We start from the raw sequence: 21,820 nt of genomic DNA, 5'->3' as shown, positions 1-21,820 counted from the left end.
GCCAAGTCCCACGACCGCACGAGCCTGGGCCGGCCTCGGCTCGGCTCAGCTGGCTCTGCCTGCCGCTTCCTCCTCCACCCACCGGGCCTCAGCCCATGGTGAGCAGCCCATCCGCCCCAGTGCACATTTCAGTTTCGGCCTGCTACGTTTTTTTTCCTGTTCTGTGAATTTCCTAATTTCCAGGGAATTGGCAGATTTACAGAAAACCCCTTCATGATCATGCATTTAATAACTGCACAACCGTGCATCGGATTAAAAAGTTTTGTATATGTAAAATGCTTAGAATTTTTCCTAGTTTCATAATATACCACTTTCATCCATGTTAAACATGTTTAAATGTGTGGTTTGAATTAATTTGCATAAATAGCATGTTAAAATGATTTATTTCATAACTAATTAACCGTAGCTCCGAATTTAATAAACTTTATATGTAAATGGGGTAGAAAAATGCATAGATTAACTTGGTGCACTTTGTTTCAGTGTTAACAACATTAAAATATGTTTTAGGGCAGAACAGTACCAAATTCAAAATATGCATATGGGGATTTTCCGGAATTGTTGTTTGTTGTTTCCGGCCTCATTTAAATTTTCCTAAATAGTTAGATTAATTATGCTTCACCTCTTGCCATGTTAACCAACATTTAATCTTGTCTTGTTCCTAAACGAGAGCAAACTAAACAACTTGAATGTGGTGTTTCGTCAATATGCAACTCGTTGCATATTGAGCTCCACTTAATTTGTAGTGTTGTTCGTTGCAGTTTGCCATGCCATGCCTATATAAACCGGACATGCATCATACTTGATTATGCATCATGCCATGTTGACGTGATGGTTGTTTACTATGTTGTTTGCTTCTTTCCGGTTTGCTTCTCTCGTTAGCTTGGGTTTCGTTCCGGAGTTGTGAGGATTCGTTCGACTACGTCCGTTTGTCTTCTTCATGGACTCGTTCTTCTTTCTTGCGGGATCTTAGGCAATATGACCATACCCTTGAAATCACTTCTATCTTTGCTTGCTAGTTGTTCGCTCTATTGCTATGCCGCGCTACCTACCACTTGCTATATCATGCCTCCCATATTGCCATGCCGAGCCTCTAACCCACCTTTCCTAGCAAACCGTTGTTTGGCTATGTTACCGCTTTTGCTCAGCCCCTCTTATAGCGTTGCTAGTTGCAGGTGAAGATGAAGATTGTTCCATGTTGGAACATGGATATGTTGGGATATCACAATATCTCTTATTTTAATTAATGCACCTATATACTTGGTAAAGGGTGGAAGGCTCGGCCTTATGCCTGGTGTTTTATTCCACTCTTGCCGCCCTAATTTCCGTCATACCGGTGTTATGTTCCTTGATTTTGCGTTCCTTACGCGGTTGGGTGTTATGGGAACCCCTTGACAGTTCGCTTTGAATAAAACTCCTCCAGCAAGGCCCAACCTTGGTTTTACATTTGCCTAACAACCTATTTACCCTTCCCTTGGGTCGGCCAACCCGAGGGTCATCTTTATTTTAACCCCCCGGGCCAATGCTTCTCTAAGTGTTGGTCCGAAATGAGCAGACTGCGGGGCCACCTCGGGGAAACTTGAGGATTGATTTTACTCGTAGGATGTCTCATCCGGTGTACCCAGAGAACGAGATATGTGCAGCTCCTATCGGGATTTGTCGGCACAGTCGGGTGGTCTTGCCGGTCTTGTTTTACCATTGTCTAGATGTCTTGTAACCGGGATTCCGAGACTGATCGGGTCTTCCTGGGAGAAGGAATATCCTTCGTTGACCGTGAGAGCTTGTGATGGGCTAAGTTGGGACACCCCTACAGGGTATAAACTTTCGAGAGCCGTGCCCGCGGTTATGTGGCAGATGGGAATTTGTTAATATCCGGTTGTAGAGAACTTGACACTTGACTTAATTAAAATACATCAACCGCGTGTGTAGCCGTGATGGTGTCTTTTCGGCGGAGTCCGGGAAGTGAACACAGTTTGGGTTATGTATGAACGTAAGTAGCTTCAGGATCACTTCTTGATCACTTCTAGCTTCTCGACCGTTGCGTTGCTTCTCTTCTCGCTCTTATTTGCGTATGTTAGCCACCATATTTGCTTAGTGCTTGCTGCAGCTCCACCTCATTACCCCTTTCCTACCCATAAGCTTAAATAGTCTTGATCTCGCGGGTGTGAAATTGTTGAGTCCTCGTGACTCACAGATTCTACCAAAACAGTTGCAGGTGCCGACGATACCAGTGCAGGTGATGCAACCAAACTCAAGTGGGAGTTCGACGAAGACCTTGGTCGTTACTATGTTTCGTTTCCTGATGATCAGTAGTGGAGCCCAGTTGGGACGATCGGGGATCTAGCATTTGGGGTTATCTTCTTTTCATTTGGAGTTGATCGTAGTCGGTCTATGTGTGTATTTTGTATGATGTATGATTTATTTAAGTATTGTGTGAAGTGGCGATTGTAAGCCAACACTCTTTATCCCATTCTTGTTCATTACATGGGATTGTGTGAAGATGACCCTTCTTGCGACAAAACCACCATGCGGTTATGCCTCCAAGTCGTGCCTCGACACGTGGGAGATATAGCCGCATCGTGGGCGTTACAAGACCTTAAATACGGTTAATGCCAAGATCACACAATTGGCAGTTCCAAATTGACTTGAAGCCAAACAGCACAGCCCTTGATCAGGTCTTCAGCTTTAGAACCAGCAGCGTACCGCATCCTTGGAATAGCAGGCGCCACAAGGCCACAAGGCAAAGGTCTAGGAAGGAGCCAATGGATGAGCTGTCGCGGGCACCTGCACAGTTGCACTGCATCTAGCCAAAGGATCGGGTCACACTCCAACTTGTGAGAAAGATATGCATAACATGTATCTAACGCTATAAAGATGTCATGGTGGCAGCGACTTCCTTACAGTTATTATTACAGAGAACAATTCAGAAGATACTCCATGAAAATAGGGCATGACCGACCAACTCAGGCCAGGTGTGCAGCCAACGTCTTCTAATTGTGGCTTCTCTGATGTGTGAACCATAACCTAAACACTTCAGCAGGGGCCGTTGCTTCTCTGCTGCGTGCCTTGCAACCACCCAAGTCTCAACTCTCAACCAACCTTTGTTTAGCAGTCAGCACACACGGATCCAGATCTACCTGCCTGCTCCAGGAACCAGTGCAGTGTTGCTAAGATTAGCCATGAGAGGGTTCTGAAAGATAGAGGCTCCAGATGGGTGGTTTTTTGACCGGGTGAGCAGGCAACCACCAACTTAAAAACGGCCATAAAGTGTGGCTAAACAACTTGACTTTCTAGCCTGATAGAGGCGTCGAAAGGCGCTAATGACTCCACACAATGTTGGAAGCGAAGGCCGAGTAGCGCAAGCAAAGGTAGATTCCACTGTATGTATGTGGATTCAAGGGTGTGATTATTGGAAAGGTTGATTGGTTAGTGGGCAATATATCACACCGGCCAGGCTTGGGGTCTACTCTTCACAGAAAAGCTCAAGCTTCTTGCATGGCCTGAAAATGTGACAATCATAGAGCGCTGTCGCATGAACGATCTTCGCTCTCATCAGCCATCGATCTCTTGTCGATTTGTCATGCCGCTTGATTTTTGCAGTAAAAACCATCATTGGGTTGGTCACAGAAACTGAAGACCTTCATGTGTACTTGGGGAACAGGAAGAAGCTTTCTAAAATCAAAAGTAAGGGGGTGTTAAAAAATGATGCAAAACAATCAAACAAAATTAATAAACCATGTTGCATTACTAGCTGTCATCTACGGAATACTTAGCTCTGACCTGACCACCAACACCACAAGTTTCTAATAATGCAGACATCCTATACTGCATCCTTTAGAGGAAGAGGAGAGGACACTCATAGCATAATAGACAAGGATCTTATTACAAATCTAGTCAACTTAGCAAAGAAAATAACAGAAACAAGCTCGCATCTTCGTGAGGAACAAGGGTCAAAAGGATTCGGTACACTTCATGAGGCAGTACTCAATTAGCCCTACACCCAACTTACAGAAACAAAAGCATGGATCATCAGTTCAAAGTCACAAGCCGTTTGTCCAAACATGATATAAAGTAGTTAGCCCTCCCATATCCTCAAGCAGTTCACCTTACATACTTATGGTAGTTCTTCATCACTGGCGTCCAGATTTGCACCGTCTATTTCGTTGCCTGTAGGAGCAACGAGGCGGGTACCTAGTTGTTGTGTTAGCTTCAAGGCACTACGGAAGTGTGGGCAGTCTGCTTTATATGCAGGAACGCCATTGCTCCGAAACCATTTTGCCCAGGCTTTGCTAAGCTTGGATCTTGTCTCTGTCTCCTTCTTGAATATCACGTCAATTCGAGTTTGTTTTAGCACCCGGCTAGGCACAAGGTCTGCATCCTTTCCTTGATCTGTGTGCTTTGACTTGCCGAATGTCCCTGCAGGGCAAGAAGAGAATGAAAGAGTCAAGGCCCAAGTCAGACAAACCCACAATATCCACTCGTTCCAAATCCCCGCTTGGAATCTTGGCAATGAAATTGGCACACACGAACCTGTTATATATATATATATTTTTGTTGTAAAAAATTCAAAGGAATGAGGTAATAATAAATCACTAACTAGCAGGGCAGCAGATGAAATCATATTTCAGATTAAGGACATTGCTAATAGTAACCCAGAATTCAGCTACTAATCGACCTATCAAAGTCCAAATTCCGATGTATAACAGATTACAGACCCATAAATCCCAAGATACATGTATGTTACCTCCTTCCGGTAAGGTTTCACTCGAGGTAGCTGCTTCGTTACCTCCTGCTGCTCCTACACCCCATGAAGCAAGGAGGTAATCATTTGCAAGAGGTGCAAAGACGTCACCAGTCCTCCTCTCGCATACCGCCAAGTCACTCACTAGCACAGAGAAGTGATATCATCAGACTGGGAAAATGGAAAATGGGGGGACAAGAGGGAAGACCAAGAGACTGAGAAAACAAGCAAAAAAGATGAACTCAGACCTCATAGTCTTGTCTTGAGTGTTAGTGTGAGTAGGTGACAGATGAGTTTGTTGCACAGACAAATGATAAATGGTCGTTGGTGTGATATTGTGGGAAAAACTACTGGTTTTAACAGAATAACTGTAAGAACTAAAAGCAGCAAAGGGGGAATTGAACATCCAAAAGTGAAAATGTTGCAAGAACATTGTTTCATCGCCTAGCCTCACGTTTTTACATTTTCTCGGCACACACACACTAACTAGTCAGTGACCAAGAACTTATAATCCTCAGCCTAATGCCACAAGATAGGAAAGATGCGGAAAATGAAAAAAAAAACAGAAAACACACTAGTTTTAACAATAGATACACAGAAAATCATCTAATAATAAGTGGACCTCTTACTGATTCCATAGGATATGAAATGAGCGGAGAATGATAGAAAGCACAATGACTAAACAGTGGAAGTTTTGCCAAGTCCCGTAATGGTTTTACATCCAGTCATGGAATAAAATTAGTTAAAACTATCTGCATTCTCTGAACATGACATTAGTCCAGTCTTCACTAATATCAAAGAGAATATGAATACGACAAGTAGATTTAAGCAGTGACACAAACACTTCAGTACTATCACATTATTCCAGGAAACAAAACAAGTACTACTAAAAATAATTCAATATTTTTATCTGCCTCCAATTTAAAGACAGAGAACTACCTGCAGTATAGAAACTTCTGTAGGGAAGATAGGAAGTATTGCTGAAATTGTCTTTGCCGAGATTCCAGAACTGCATTGACTCAAGTCGAATCATGCAGAAACTGATGTCCGTCCTTATATAAATCACATGATCAACTTCATCATATCCCATTAGTAAATTGTCCAGTCCCCCCATAGGCCCCAATCCAAGGATCGTGTTCAGTTGAACGGTCTTCTGCAACACCCATCCAGCAACACCATCATCACAACTGACCTTCCGCTCCCACATTTCGAATCTATAGCATGACAGAATGGCGAGGCCGACACAGCCACCGTCTGCTACCATGACCTGAAGGCTACGAGGACTATAGTACACCAGACCTTGCGGCATCTCGATATTGGCTAGGCTCTGCCTACCCAAATCAAACTCCAGTATGCCTTCCCCATCATCTCCAGGAAACAACCAGTAAAGGGCATTTCCGATAAGTGTACTGGGTTGCTTCAAATCATACATCTCACGATTCTCTATTGAGATGATATCGCCCCATATGCCAGACTCGGATGAGTAGACAGAGGCGAAAGCTTGTTTATAGTCGTCACTGATGCCCATCAAGACCACCTGAAATGGACTGGCGTGGCAATCGCCGTGCACGTGGCCTTCGTCGCCGGCAACGCAAATCACGGCGGCGTTGAAGACGCCAATCTCCTTTCCGGTAAACACTGGTGGAACGACCACACAACGGCGGCCTCCCGTGGCGGGGTCAAACAGCACGACCTCGCCCAGCCGTTGGGCGAAGAAGACGACGCGCCCATGGCGGCAGTCGAATATGTCCATGTTCATGCTGCGGATGTCTCGAGGGAAGAAGCGCTCGTGCGGGATGTGGTCTGGAGGGTCGAGATCGGACCTGAAGTAGGGGTGCCCGGTGTGGCCCATGACGAGGCCGAGGAGGGGAGGTTTCCGGTGTTGGTCGCGGAAGCCGCGGAGGAATTGGGGGTCGCTGACGACGTCGCGCCACTGCTTGCAGACGACGGAGACGCGGGGAAGGGTGGAGGGCTGAGGCGGGATGAGGAGGAAAATCTTCCGTAGGAGGTCGTCGTCTTCTAGCGCCGCCGGTGGCGAGGCGGGACGTGCGCCGCGGCGGCGGCGGCGGCGGGTCATGGTGTCGTCGACTGGAGGGGGGGAGCTCCTTTTCGGCGCCTTCTGCGCCACTTAGCGCTCCTGGCGCTCACGCGGGTCTCCTTGCGGGCCGGCCCAACAACCTCTTCCAAAAGAAAATCAAAGATTTGTAATAAAAAAGTTCGCCATTAAGGATAAAAGTTCAATTTTTTTAAAAAGTTCATGCAATTCGAAAAAAGGTGAAAAAAAGTTCACAATTGAAAAAAAAATCATTGATTTTGAAAAAAATTCACAAAATATGACAGAAGTTAATCGATTTTGGAAAAACACCTAACCAAATTTGAAATAAAGAGTTCATCAAATGCGAAATAAGTTCATCAAATGCGAAATAAGTTCATCAAATTTGAGAAAAAGTTCATTGAATTTGAAAAGGTTCATTGAAATTGAAAAAAGTTCATTGATTTCAAAAAAGTTCACCGAAATTATAAATAATTTCATCGATTTTCGACAAAGATCACCGATTTGGAAAAAAGTTCATCGATTTGGAAAAAAGTTCAAAATTTTAAAATAAGTTCATCAATTTGAAAAAAGTTCATCGAATTAAAAGAAAAGTTGACGTATTTGCAAACAAAATCAACGAACCAGGATGAAAAAAAATAAAAAACTGAAAAAAAGCGAAAAGGAAAATGAAAGAAAGAAAAAAGAAAAAGGCAAAGAAAGAATAAAAGAAGGAGAAAGCTCAGGTTTGCCAGATCTCTGCATAGTGGCGTAGTGGTTGCATGAGAGTATCTAGGTCAGGAGGTCGCGGGTTCGAATCAGATCCAGCGCGTCGCTTTGTTTTTTGCAGTTTTAAACACAGAAAGTAATACCTAGATGGGCGGCCCAGCTGACGCGCCTGCAGGACCGGCGCCTACAGCGCCAAATAGGGTTTGCCCTGGATGGGTGTGGGGGATGTGGAGTAGTAGACTGTCGACTGTTTGTGGCCCTGGCCGGCCCATGAGATGTCTAATTTCAGTGCTTTGATGAATTGGTTAAATCAACATTTGACCTTTTCTAGTATTTTTCCCCTATGCATGACTAGGGTTAGTCTCCTCTCCGTGATTTCCAATCGCCGATGAGTCCTTGGATCCGCTCATCGTGCGGCACAAATTGTTTATCTCCAAGACTTAAGACCAGGCTCACGTTGACCGCTACATGTGCGGCTATGTCAGACACGCAATCGGCGATGAGTGGCAGCTCTAAGGGCAGGGGTCAAGGTGAGCTGGTGATTTCTTCGATCAACTAAGCCTACATGATGAGGATTTAGATCTTCTGGAGATTAAAAAGGATGATTAGATTAAGAACAATGTTCGTTGGCTAGGCCTCACTAAGGTTCAAACAGGAAAAAATCAGTCAAGCAGTGTTTTTCGAATCGTCATAGAACTTGGCGTGGTAATGATGCTAAAATATTTCATAAATGGCTTGTAGTTATCCGCGTGACTTGGGTTGACCGTTTTAGAAGGCGGCCAAATCTAAATAGCTTTGATCTTAGCTTTATCAAGTTCAATGCATTGTGGGTAACAATATAACCAAGAAATGATGCTTACCCGATGCAAAGGATGCACTTTCTAAGGTCATCAAACAAATGTGCATCTCATGAAACATTAAAAAACATCACATAAATAATTCAAGCGTTAATCCAAATGTTTGCTATAAATCAGTATTGCTCCCCTTATTTCCATGTCTTGATCTAAAACTAAGTTGCCATAGTCTTGTTCTTATGCATCATTCGAAGGTCTCTTCATCAAAATCATGACATGCTTGGTGGGATATTTTCGACGAAAGTGACCAAACCCTTTGCATTGGTGGTAGTGAATATTTCCCGTGTGCAACATGAAAGCAAAGTAAGACGAATAGTTGTTCCTGGTGCAGCAACATAAGTGTTGATGCCACAAGTGTGCCTTCTATTGAGTGGGGGATGTGTGGGACTTGTTTTGATGTTGGAGGTGGATGGTGCAGTGGTGCGTCTAGAAGGCAGAGCATGCGAATTATGCATCCATGGAAAAGTACAACATGTAGAAAATTTAGACCTTGCACTCCATCATTGCTCATGCACTTGTCGTCTTTTTGCAAGACTTGTCTATTGATATGTCATATCATTGCCCTTTATTGCTTTCCGCGGTTGTAAACGCATACAAAGGCAGAAGGTTCAAATTTAAAGCTTTTTGGCTGAATAAAGAAGGCTTTCTGGATGTGGTTTCATAAGCGTGGAATGATAGTCGGATCTTTGAGGCAAATCCTATTGCCTGGTTCCTAGCTTAGCTGAGGAAACGGCTTGCCCCCTTCAAAGATGGAACGCCAAAAAGTTTAGTGAAGTACAAGAATAGATAATTTGGGCAAAAAGTATAATTGAGTTGTTTGATCAAGCCGAAGATTCAAGAATGCTATCTTTTGAGGAAAGATGTCTAAGAAGAGAAGTTGTTTGATCAAGGATATGCCCAAGGAAAAAAGCGTCGGAACCCGACGGGTTTACCATTACCTAGCAAAAGTGTTGGGATGTGATAAAGGAGATATGATCAAGATTTTCTATAGTTTCCTTGCACTGGATAGATGGGATTTTGAGAAAATTAACTTGACTCGTCTGGTGCTCCTTCCTAAAAAGCATGGCATGTGTGAACCTAATGACTTTAGGCCAATTAGCTTGGTCCATAGCTTGTCCAAGATTTTCTGGAAGGTTCTGGCAAGGAGACTGACCCTGGTCCTTCCCTTGATTATTGGAGAAACTAGTGTGATTTCCTCAAAGGTCAATGTTTGCATGATAATTTCAAACTTGTCTACTATTCAACCAAACTTCTTAAGGATAAAATATGTGAAAGTCTTTTGCTAAAGCTAGATATCGCTAAAGCCTTTGATTCCATGGGCTGACCTTTCTTCTTGGAAGTCATTACGAAGAAATATTTTGGGCAGAAGTGCAGGGCTTGTATTACAATGTTACTCACAGCGGCCTCCACTCAAATTATCATCGATGGCAGGCCAGGCTCTAGAATCGGTTAGGGCCAATTCCATTTTCCCCCGTAACTTTGTCCTGAGCTCATCTTTACACCTAAATAAAAACAGTGCTCAACTATACCCCTCTTCCATTAGATGGCGCTATGGAAATACCCTCCGCATCGTTTCCGTCGGGTCAAAGGCCTTTGACCGTCTCTGAACCGTTTTCTGGACATTTTTACCCTCAATATGTCTGTCTCTTAAGGGTGGGACCTATAACTTGTTTATAAAAAGCAATCAGATCCCTGCAACTTTCAAAATAAAAGCAATCGGGTCCTTGCAATTGTTTGGAAAAAATCAATCGGGTCCTTGTAGCCATGGCGGCACCGGCCATGGTGGTGGCCGGTCGTGCTGCTGTTGCTTGCGGCCATTGCTGCTTGCCGCGCAGCTGCTTGCACCGCTAGTCATCGCTGCTACTTGAGCCGCCCGCTACCGCTGCTGCTTGCTATCGCCCCGTTGCTGTAGCTTGCGCCGCCGCAGCACTGCTGCTTGCCGCCGCTACTGCCTGCTACTGCTACTTGCCTCGCTGGCCGCTGCTGCTTGCGCCGCCATCGGACTGCTGCTGCTTGCCCCGCTGGCTGCTGCTGCTTGCGCCGCCGCCGAACTGCTGCTTGTCACCGTGCTGCCGCTACAGCTTGCGCCGTTGTCGTGCTGCTGCTTGCCGCCGTTGCTGCCTGCTGCTCTGGCGCCGTCCGCTGCCATCGATGCTTGCGTCGCTGCTGCGCTGTTGCTTGCGAGAGAGCTCGATGGGACAGAAGAGAGAGCTCGCCGGAGAGATTGAGAGGAGAGAGTTTTATTTTTTGTTTTCTTTCAGTTGGGTCCCATGTGTAAGTGGTAAATATGAGAGAGTTTTTTTTTCTTTTTTACTTTCTTCGGGTGGGTGATGCGGCTTCAAGCTACGTTGGTATTTCCCCAAAGAGGAAGGGATGATGCAGCACAGCAGTGGTAGGTATTTCCCTCAGTGATGAGACCAAGGTTATCGAACCAGTAGGAGAACCAAGCAACACAACGTAAATAGCACCTCCACACAAATAACAAATACTCGCAACCCGATGTGTAAAAGGGGTTGTCAATCCCTTTCGGGCAGCGGCGCCCAAGATAGGCAAACGGACGTGAATAAATTGTAGTAGATTGATAGATCGAACGCCAAATAAAATAAATAAGAATAAAATGCAGTAAGGTATTTTTGTATTTTTGGTTTAATAGATCTAAAAAATAGAAGCAAAGGAAAATAGATCGCAAAGGCAAATAATATGAGAAAGAGACCCGGGGGGCGTAGGTTTCACTAGTGGCTTCTCTCGAGAAAAATAGCAAACGGTGGGTAAACAAATTACTGTTGGGCAATTGATAGAACTTCAAATAATCATGATGATATCCAGGCAATGATCATTGCATAGGCATCACATTCAAGATTAGTAGACCGTCCCCTGCCTGCATCTACTACTATTACTCCACACATCGACCGCTATCCAGCATGCATCTAGTGTATTGAGTTCATGGAGAAATGGAGTAATGCAATAAGAACGATGACATGATGTAGACAAGATCTATTTATGTAGAAATAGACCCCATCGTTTTATCCTTAGTAGCAACGATACATACGTGTCGGTTCCCCTTCTGTCACTGGGATCAAGCACCGTAAGATCGAACCCACTACAAAGCACCTCTTCCCATTGCAAGATAAATAGATCAAGTTGGCCAAACAAAACCCAAATATCGGAGGAGAAATACGAGGCTATAAGCAATCATGCATATAAGAGATCAAAGAAACTCAAATAACTTTCATGGATATAAAAAGATAGATCTGATCATAAACTTAAAGTTCATCCGATCCCAACAAACACATCGCAAAAAGAGTTACATCATATGGATCTCCAAGAGACCATTGTATTGAGAATCCAGCGAGAGAGAGGAAGCCATCTAGCTACTAACTATGGACCCGCAGGTCGACAAAGAACTACTCACGCATCATCGGAGAGGCACCAATGGAAGTGGTGAACCCCTCCGTGATGGTGTCTAGATTGGATCTGGTGGTTCTGGACTCTGCGGCGGCTGGAATTGATTTTCGTCGACTCCCCTAGGGTTTCTGGAATATTGGGGTATTTATAGAGCAAAGAGGCGGTTCAGGGGGCACCCGAGGTGGGCACAACCCACTAGGGCGCGCCCTGGTGGGTTGTGCTCCCCTTGAAGCACCCCCCGGGTGCTTCTCCAGCCCACTGGATGTCTTCTGGTCCAAAAAAATCTCCAAAAAGTTTCGCTGCGTTTGGACTCCGTTTGGTATTGATTTCCTGTGATGTAAAAAACATGCAGAAAACAGCAACTGGCACTTGGCAGTATGTCAATAGGTTAGTACCAAAAAATAATATAAAATGATATAAAATGACTATACAATGATTATAAAACATCCAAGATTGATAATATAACAGCATGGAACAATAAAGAAATTATAGATACGTTAGAGACGTATCAGTGGGTCCCACCTATAAGTGACAGGAAGAGAGGGGTACAAATGTCCAGGGAACACATCATTGACGGTCATTCGTCGTTGACCAGACGGAAATGGCATGGAAGGGTATTTTCATAGTGGCACCTAATGGAAGAGTTGTATAGCTGAGCACTGTTTTTTATTTAGGGATAAAGATGAGGTCGGGACAAAGTTAGGGGGAAATGTAAATGTCCCAATCTGTTATAGTCGGGGCCTCATGCAGCGAGACACGCTCTCGGCTCTTCTCTTAATTTTAGTAATGGATGTACTGATGACCCATAGGTATAGGGGGTCAATCCTAGTCCTTTCGATAAGTAAGAGCATCGAACCCAACGAGGAGCAGAAGGAAATGACAAGTGGTTTTCAGCGAGGTAATTTCTGCAAGCACAGAAATAGTCGGTAACAGGTAGTTTGATAGCAAGATAATTTGTAATGGACAAGTAATGGTAACGGTAAATAAAGTGCAGCAAGATAGCCCAATCCTTTTGTGGCAAAGGACAGGCCAAAACGTCTCTTATAATAAGCAAAGCGTTCTTGAGGGTACATCGGAATTTCACCATGACACTTTCATCAGGTTGGCTTGATTCGTGTTCTCTACTTTGATAATTTGATATGCGGGTGGACCGATGCTTAGGTATTGTTCTTACTTGAACAAACCTCCTACTTATGATTAACCCCCTCGCAAGCATCCGCAACTACAAGAAAAGTATTAAGATAAAATCTAACCATAGCATTAAACTTTTGGATCCAAATCGGCCCTTACGAAGTAGCGCATAAACTAGGGTTTAAGCTTCTGTCACTCTAGCAACCCATCGTCTAATAACTACTCCACAATGCATTCCCTTATGCCAAAATATGGTGAAGTGCCATGTATTCGACATTCACATGACACCACTAAGGGAATCACAACATACATATCATCAAAATATCGAACACATAGTTCACATGATTACTTGCAACATGACTTCTCCTGTGACCTCAAGAACAAAAGTAACTACTCACAAATGATAATCATGCTCAATATCAGAGGGGTATTAAATAGCACAATGGATCTGAACATATAATCTTCCACCAAATAAACCATATAGTAATCAACTACAAGATGTAATCAACACTACTAGTCACCCATAGGTACCAATCTGAGGTTCCGGTACAAAGATTGAACACAAGAGATGAACTAGAGTTTGAGAGGAGATGGTGTTGTTGAATATGTTGATGGAGATTGCCCTCCCAAAGATGAGAGGGTTGTTGGTGATGACGATGGATTCGATTTCCCCCTCCGGGAGGGAAGTTCCCCCGGCGGAATCACTCCGATAGAGGGAAAAAGTGCTCCTGCCCAAGTTCCGCCTCGAGACGGCGGCGCTTCGTCCCGAAAGTCCTCTCCTTACTTTTTCTAGGTCAAAATGACCTATATACCAGAAGATGGGCACCGGAGGTGGCTAGGCTGAGCACAACCCACCAGGGCGCGCCAGGCCTCTTGTGCTCACCACGTGGCCCCCTCCAGTAGTTATTTGCTCCAGTATTTTTTATATATTTTAAAATAATTCTTCGTAAATTTTCAGCTCATTTGGAGATGTGCAGAATAGGTAACTCTGACATAGCTTTTTCAGGTTCAGAATCCCAACTGTCGGCATTCTCCCTCTTTGTGTAAACCTTGCATATTATCAGAGAGAAAGCATTAGAAGTACTCCATAAAGCATTATTATGCATAAAAACATTATAAATAATAGTAGGAAATCGTGATGCAAAATGGGCGTATCAACTCCCCCAAGCTTAGACCTCGCTTGTCCTCAAGCAAAAAATCGATAATGAAAAACATGTCCACATGCTTAAAGAGAGAGAGGTGTCGATAAAAACAAAATACGTTCATAGTAGCATCATGCTTATTATCATAACATCAACAAACTTAATCATAAAGCTTTATCATACAACTTTTATCATATAACTTCTCATGAACAAGTAACAATTCATCACAACATTGAAGTAAAAAGCATAAATTCTATTGAAAACCAACAAACTATGTTCTTGGTCAACTTTGCAACTACAATTCATCATATTTTCAGGAAGGGTCACGTATCGGAGCCTTTTGGCAAGTCCACATACTCAACCATCATTTAATCTTCTATGATTGCTAACACTCACAACATATCCATACTACTGCAGGATGCTACTAACGTGACACTACGATCAGAGACCCTTTGACGAAACTGTGTGAGATGCATTAATCGCAAACGGTGATGTAAAAAACCCGTCAAAAAAGATGCAAAACGTTTGCGATGGCGGAGACATCAAACGCGGTTCAGATTTTAATTGCGTGTGTGATGCAGGGCATACGGTTGATCCATACAAACTGTTTGCGATGAGACAGAACAACAGAAACGGGCAGCCATATCAAGGTGTGTGTGATATACGGCATACAGTTCGCTCAGATGAACTATTTGCTATAAGGGAATGCAACATAAACAGTTAGCCAGATCAAGGTGTGTTTGATATACGGGATATGGTTCACTCGGATGAACTGTTTTTGATTAGGGAACAGAACAGAAACGGTTCAACTTAACAAGATGTGTGTGATATGCGGCATACCGTTCACATAGATGAACTGTTTGCGATGAGCCAAAAGAACCCAAATGATTCGTGTAAACAAGATGTGTGTGATACACGGCAAACAACCCACTCGGATGAACTGTTCGTGATGTGAAATTATAACACAAACGGTTACTACAGTTAATTCGTGTGTGTACAAAAAACTTTGTAAAATGCAAATTAGTTGCTTGCGGTGGCTAGGAGTATCGCACACGATGCGTCTGTGTGTACTCGTGTGCGATGACTAGTACGTTACACATACGTTTCCTTATGTTAACATCTGTGTGATAGATAACACGTGGCACTGCATACGGGATTCAGTTTGTGGGCTCCACTTAGTCTTCTCACGCTCCAGCGAATGCTTCCCATGCTCCACATGGGTGAATTGTAAAATCCTCGCCTCTTCCCTCATCAGTTTCCCGCCACCAGCTAATGGCTTGCTGCATATAACCCAGGCGGCAACGCACCGTCGCAACACTGTGCGCAGATCTAGTCCTGACCCATCTACCATTAGTTATTCCAAGCAAGCTAGGCAATGACCAAAGCTTCGACAATGACCCCTACCCGCGTTACATCTTTGGCGAGGAGAACGAGCCGGAGCAGGTCGGGGAGCAAGAGCTTCATCGTCCGGTGCAGGCACCATGGCCCATCGGCAGTGATATCGACATGACAGTCCTTGGGCGCATAATCGACATATTGCAGAGGAAGTGATATGAGCAATTTTCCATCCACCGTGCAAAAGATCCAGAGCTGCTCGGCGGGATAATCGACGACCCAACCGAAGAGCCGCCGTCACCAGTCCTCATCGAGAGCCTGATGCCCCGCAAGGAATGGGCAGAGGACCTCTGCGATTCAGTCAAGACACAGCCAGCCTGCGGCTTCATCATTGCCGGCGGCGGCCATGTCAACCTCGATCCCAATTGTGGTGGCCAGGCTCGAGTGCATCCTTGGCTGAGTTGACGTCTTTGACAAAGTAGAACATCGCCAACGTGGTATCTTGAGGATGGACGTGATGGACGGAATTTTCTACCAGGCCAAAGACATGGAAATGGAGTGGTTCCGCGGAGATGTCATGCGCGCGATTGCACGCTGTCAAGCTCTTCTGGAAGAGATCCAACACCCCCAAGAGCCTCCCAGCGCCAGCAGCTCCGTAGGCGGAGGCGGGTCGGGACACTTGGAATGAACGGCCGCAAGGGTGCTATGCTGATCATGGAGTTCGAGAAGGCCGTCATCGGAAGGCCGCCAACTCAGCCTTTTAGGCTATATTTTATTATAATTATATGCATATGTAGGTCGTGAGTGTTTTGGGCGTTGCCACAAGTGGCATTTTAAATTATGCTGAATATGTAAGACAATTATTAACTATTGCCATTGTAAATTTGCCTCAACACGAGCAGAGCGCGCGCAGGGGCGCTAGAGCAGAGCGTGCCGCATTCGCCTCAATGGCGAGTAAAACGCGCGGACGGACGTGAGCAAAGCGCGCCGCGGCCGCCTCAAGGGCGAGCAAAACACGCGGACGAACGCGAGCAGAGCGCGCCGCAGCCGCCTTAACGACGAGCAAAACGCACGGACGGACGCGAGCAGAGCATGCCGCAGCCGCCTCAACGATGAGCAGAGCGCACCGCGACCGCCTCAACTGCGAGCAACCATGTGGTCAACCTTCTGGCACCCAGTGGGAGGCGCGACGATGCATCCATCGGACTCGATGGTGATATCTTGACCATGTGTGATAGTGGGCAGACACGTACACGTACATCCGAGAACGTGGGCCCACGTACGCCATCTGGGGACCGTTTCGGGTTCCGATCCATGGAATACGGTTGATCCAACAGAACTGTTTGCGATGAGCCATCAATAAATTTTGACCTTGTTTCTCGTCACATTGCAGATTACAACGCAATAAGGAATTGCAAATCTGTTCACACCGATCAAGCCAATATGTGTTCGCTGATATGTCTCCATCATATCTACTTTTGTAAACTCTTTTGCCCTTGTTTTGGACTCTAACTTGCATGATTTGAAGGGAACTAGCCCGGACTGACGCTGTTTTCAGCAGAATTGCCATGGTGCTATTTTTGTGCAGAAATAAAAGTTCTCGGAATGACCTGAAAAATCACGGAGATGATTTTTGGAATTAATAAAAAATATTGGCGAAAGAATCAACTGAAGGGGGCCCACACCCTGGCCACAAGAGTGGGGGCGCGCCCACCCCCCTGGGGCGTGCCCTCTGTCCTTGTGGGCCTCCTGGACCTCCACCGACCTCAACTCCAACTCCATATGTTCATGTTCGGGGAGAAAAAAATTAGAGAGAAGGATTCATCGCGTTTTACGATACGGAGCCGCCGCCAAGCCCTGTTCTTCCCCGGGAGGGTAGATCTGGAGTCCGTTCGGGGCTCCGGAGAGGGGAATCTGTCACCATCGTCATCATCAACCATCCTCCATCACCAATTTCACGATGCTCACCGCAGTGCGTGAGTAATCCCATCGCAGGCTTGCTGGACGGTGATGGGTTGGATGAGATTTACCATGTAATCGAGTTAGTTTTGTTAGGGTTTGATCCCTAGTATCCACTATGTTCTAAGATTGATGTTGCTATGACTTTGCTATGCTTAATGCTTGTCACTAGGTGTTGGAAATATGCCCTAGAGGCAATAATAAAATGGTTATTATTGTATTTCCTTGTTCATGATAATTGTCTATTGTTCATGCTATAATTGTATTAACTGGAAACCGTAATACATGTGTGAATACATAGACCACAACATGTCCCTAGTGAGCCTCTAGTTGACTAGCTCGTTGATCAATAGATGGTTATGGTTTCCTGACCATGGACATTGGATGTCATTGATAACAAGATCACATCATTAGGAGAATGATGTGATGGACAAGACCCAGTCCTAAGCATAGCACAAGATCGTGTAGTTCGTTTTGCTAGAGCTTTTCTAATGTCAAGTATCATTTCCTTAGACCATGAGATTGTGCAACTCCCGGATACCGTAGGAATGCTTTGGGTGTACCAAACGTCACAACGTAACTGGGTGGCTATAAAGGTACAGTACAGGTATCTCCGAAAGTGTCTGTTGGGTTGGCACGAATCGAGACTAGGATTTGTCACTCCGTATGACGGAGAGGTATCTCTAGGCCCACTCGGTAATGCATCATCATAATGAGCTCAATGTGACTAATGGGTTAGCCACGGGATCATGTGTTACGGAACGAGTATTGAGACTTGCCGGTAGCGAGATTGAACAAGGTATTGGGATACCAACGATCGAATCTCAGGCAAATAACATACCGATAGACAAAGGGAATTGAATACAGGATTGATTGAATCCCTGACATCGTGGTTCATCCGATGAGATCATCGTGGAACATGTGGGAGCCAACATGGGTATCCAGATCCCGCTGTTGGTTATTGGCCGGAGAACGTCTCGGTCATCTCTACATGGTTCCCGAACCCGTAGGGTCTACACACTTAAGGTTCGGTGACGCTAGAGTTGTTATGGGAAATAGTATGTGGTTACCGAAGGTTGTTCGGAGTCCCGGATGAGATCCTGGACGTGACGAGGAACTCTGGAGTGGTCCGAAGGTGAAGATCGATATATTGGACGAAGGGTGTTGGAGTCCGGAATTGTTCTGGGAGTACCGGGTGACGACCAGCGTGACTGAAACGTGTTTTGGAGGCCCCGACAAGCGTTGGGGGGCCTTATGGGCCAAGGGGAGGGGGCACATCAGCCCACTAAGGGGCTGTGCGCCCCTCCCACCCTATCTCACGTAACGTGGAGAGGTGGGGGCGCCTCCCCTAGGGCAGCCACCCCTCCCGGCTTGGGGGGCAAGTTTCCTAGGGGTGGGGGCGCCCAAACGCATCTAGGGTTTCCCCTGTGGCCGCCGCCCCTCCCCTAGGGAACCCTAGGGCGCCTCCTCCACCCCCTCCCCCTATATATAGTGAGGGAGACAGAGGGCAGCGACACCCCTTCCCTGGCCCAGCCCCCCCCCCTCCTCCAACTCTTCCTTCTCCTCCGTAGAGCTTAGCGAAGCCCTACAGGAATACCACAAGCTCCACCACCACGCCGTCGTGCTACTGGAGTTCTCCCTCAACTTCTCCTATCCCCTTGCTGGATCAAGAAGGAGGAGACGTCCCCGGGCTGTACGTGTGTTGAACGCGGAGGCGCCGTCCGTTCGGCGCTAGATCGGATCTTCCGCGATTTGAATCGCCGCGAGTATGACTCCATCAACCGCGTTCTTGTAACGCTTCCGCTTAGCGATCTTCAAGGGTATGAAGATGCACTCCCTCTCTCTCGTTGCTAGCATCTCCTAGATTGATCTTGGTGACACGTAGGAAAATTTTGAACTATTGCTACGTTCCTCAACAGTGGCATCATGAGCTAGGTCTATGCGTAGATTCTATGCACGAGTAGAACACAAAGTAGTTGTGGGCGATGATTTGGTGAATTTGCTTACCGTTACTAGTCTTATCTTGATTCGGCGGCATTGTGGGATGAAGCGGCCCGGACCGACCTTACACGTACTCTTACGTGAGACAGGTTCCACCGACTGACATGCACTTGATGCATAAGGTGGCTAGCGGGTGTCTGTCTCTCCCACTTTAGTTGGATTGGATTCGATGAAAAGGGTCCTTATGAAGGGTAAATAGAAATTGGCATATCACCGTTGTGGTTTTGCGTAGGTAAGAAACGTTCTTGCTAGAAACCCATAGCAGCCACGTAAAACATGCAACAACAATTACAGGACGTCTAACTTGTTTTTGCAGGGTATGCTATGTGATGTGATATGGCCAAAAGGATGTGATGAATTATATATAAGTGATGTATGAGATTGATCATGTTCTTGTAATAGGAATCACGACTTGCATGTCGATGAGTATGACAACTGGCAGGAGCCATAAGAGTTGTCTTAATTTATTGTATGACCTGCGTGTTAATGAAAAACGCCATGTAATTACTTTACTTTATTGCTAACCGTTAGCCATAGTAGTAGAAGTAATAGTTGGCGAGACAACTTCATGAAGACACGATGATGGAGATCATGGTGTCATGCCGGTGACGAAGGTGATCATGCCGCGCCTCGAAGATGGAGATCAAAAGGCGCAAGATGATATTGGCCATATCATGTCACTTTATGATTTGCATGTGATGTTTGTCATGTTTACATCTTATTTGCTTAGAACGACGGTAGCATAAATAAGATGATCCCTCGCTAAAATTTCAAGAAAGTGTTTCCCCTAACTGTGCACCGTTGCGAAGGTTCGTTGTTTCGAAGCACCATGTCATGATCGGGTCTGATAGATTCTAACGTTCGCATACAACGGGTGTAAGCCAGATTTACACATGCGAAACACTTAGGTTGACTTGACGAGCCTAGCATGTACAGACATGGCCTCGGAACACAAGAGACCAAAAGGTCGAACATGAGTCGTATAGTAGATACGATCAACATGAAGATGTTCACCGATGATGACTAGTCCGCCTCACGTGATGATCGGACACGGCCTAGTTGACTCGGATCATGTATCACTTAGATGACTAGAGGGATGTCTATCTAAGTGGGAATTCATTAAATAATCAGATGAACTTAATTATCATGAACGTAGTCAAAAGGTCTTTGCAAATTATGTCGTAGCTTACGCTTTGGTTCTACTGTTTAAGATATGTTCCTAGAGAAAATTTAGTTGAAAGTTGATAGTAGAAATTATGCGGTCTGGGTCCGTAAACTGAGGATTATCCTCATTGCTGCGCAGAAGGCTTATGTCCTTAATGCACCGCTCGGTGTGCTGAACCTCGAGCGTCGTCTGTGGATGTTGCGAACATCTGACATACACGTTTTGATGACTACGTGATAGTTCAGTGCGTAATGCTAACGGTTTAGAATTGAGGCACCAAAGACGTTTTTGAAACGTCGCAGAACATATGAGATGTTCCAAAGACTGAAATTGGGATTTCAGACTAGTGCCCACGTCAAGAGGTATGAGACCTCTGACAAGTTTCTTAAGCCTGCAAACTAAGGGAGAAAAGCTCTATCGTTGAGCATGTGCTCAGATTGTCCGAGTACTACAATTGCTTGAATCGAGTGGGAGTTAATCTTCCAGATGAGATAGTGATGGTTCTCCATAGTCACTGCCACCAAGCTATTAGAGCTTCGTGATGAACTATAACATATCAGGGATAGACATGATGATCCTTGAGCAATTCGCGATGTTTGACACCGCGAAAGTAGAAATCAAGTAGGAGCATCAATTGTTGATGGTTAGTAAAACCACTAGTTTCAAGAAGGGCAAGGCAAGAAGGGATACTTCATGAAACGGCAAATCAGTTGTTGCACTAGTGAAGAAACCCAAGGTTGAACCCAAACCCGAGACTAAGTGCTTCTGAAATGAGGGGAACGGTCACTGAAGCAGAACTACCCTAGATACTTTGTAGATGAGAAGGCTGGCAAGGTCGACAGAAGTATATTGGATATACATTATATTAATGTGTACTTTACTATTACTCCTAGTAGCACCAGGGTATTAGATACCGGTTCGGTTGCTAAGTGTTAGTAACTCGAAATAAAAGTTGCGGAATAAACGGAGACTAGCTAAAGGTGAGATGACGATATGTGTTGGAAGTGTTTCCAAGGTTGATGTGATCAAGCATCGCATGCTCCATCTATCATCGAGATTGGTGTTAAACCTAAATAATTGTTATTTGGTGTTTGCGTTGGGCATAGACATGATTGGATTATGTTTATCGCAGTACGGTCATTCATTTAAGGAGAATAATGGTTACTCTGTTTATTTGAATAATACCTTCAATGGTCTTGCACCTAAAATGAATGGTTTATTGAATCTCGATCGTAGTGATACACATGTTCATGCCAAAAGATATAAGATAGTAATGATAGTACCACATACTTGTGGCACTGCCATTTGAGTCATATTGGTATAAAACGC

The 21,820-nt window shown here is 45.1% G+C and overlaps 1 protein-coding gene across 2 annotated transcripts; it reads right to left on the bottom strand.

Moving 5' to 3' along the window:
* Window positions 1-3,861: 3,861 nt before the first annotated feature.
* On the bottom strand, window positions 3,862-6,863 carry LOC109753411 (uncharacterized). 2 transcript variants are annotated; one of them, XM_020312312.4, is made up of 3 exons: window positions 5,678-6,863; window positions 4,742-4,882; window positions 3,862-4,413 (listed from the first exon to the last, which is right to left on the bottom strand). In XM_020312312.4, exons 1-3 carry the CDS (start codon window positions 6,813-6,815, stop codon window positions 4,112-4,114), a joined length of 1,581 nt encoding a protein of 526 aa, XP_020167901.1. In that variant the 5' UTR covers window positions 6,816-6,863; the 3' UTR covers window positions 3,862-4,111. The 2 variants fall into 2 exon arrangements, with proteins under 2 accessions (XP_020167901.1, XP_040254418.1); XM_040398484.3 differs by having other exon boundaries at window positions 3,862-4,527; window positions 5,678-6,850.
* Between the last annotated feature and the right edge of the window lie 14,957 nt (window positions 6,864-21,820).

The sequence above is a fragment of the Aegilops tauschii genome, chromosome 2 (assembly GCF_002575655.3).
Source record: "Aegilops tauschii subsp. strangulata cultivar AL8/78 chromosome 2, Aet v6.0, whole genome shotgun sequence".
Classification (NCBI taxonomy): Eukaryota; Viridiplantae; Streptophyta; class Magnoliopsida; order Poales; family Poaceae; genus Aegilops; species Aegilops tauschii.
This window is presented reverse-complemented; position numbering and strand designations above follow the sequence as displayed.

Excerpts from the sequence above, each read along its gene's own strand:
- LOC109753411 (XM_040398484.3), bottom strand. The coding sequence starts at position 6,815 with ATGACCCGCCGCCGCCGCCGCCGCGGCGCACGTCCCGCCTCGCCACCG. Across the intron at positions 4,883-5,677 it reads CAGAAGTTTCTATACTGCAG|TGAGTGACTTGGCGGTATGC; the intron begins GTAGTTCTCTGT and ends TCTCTGTGCTAG. Across the intron at positions 4,528-4,741 it reads TGAAACCTTACCGGAAGGAG|GTTCGTGTGTGCCAATTTCA; the intron begins GTAACATACATG and ends TATATATAACAG.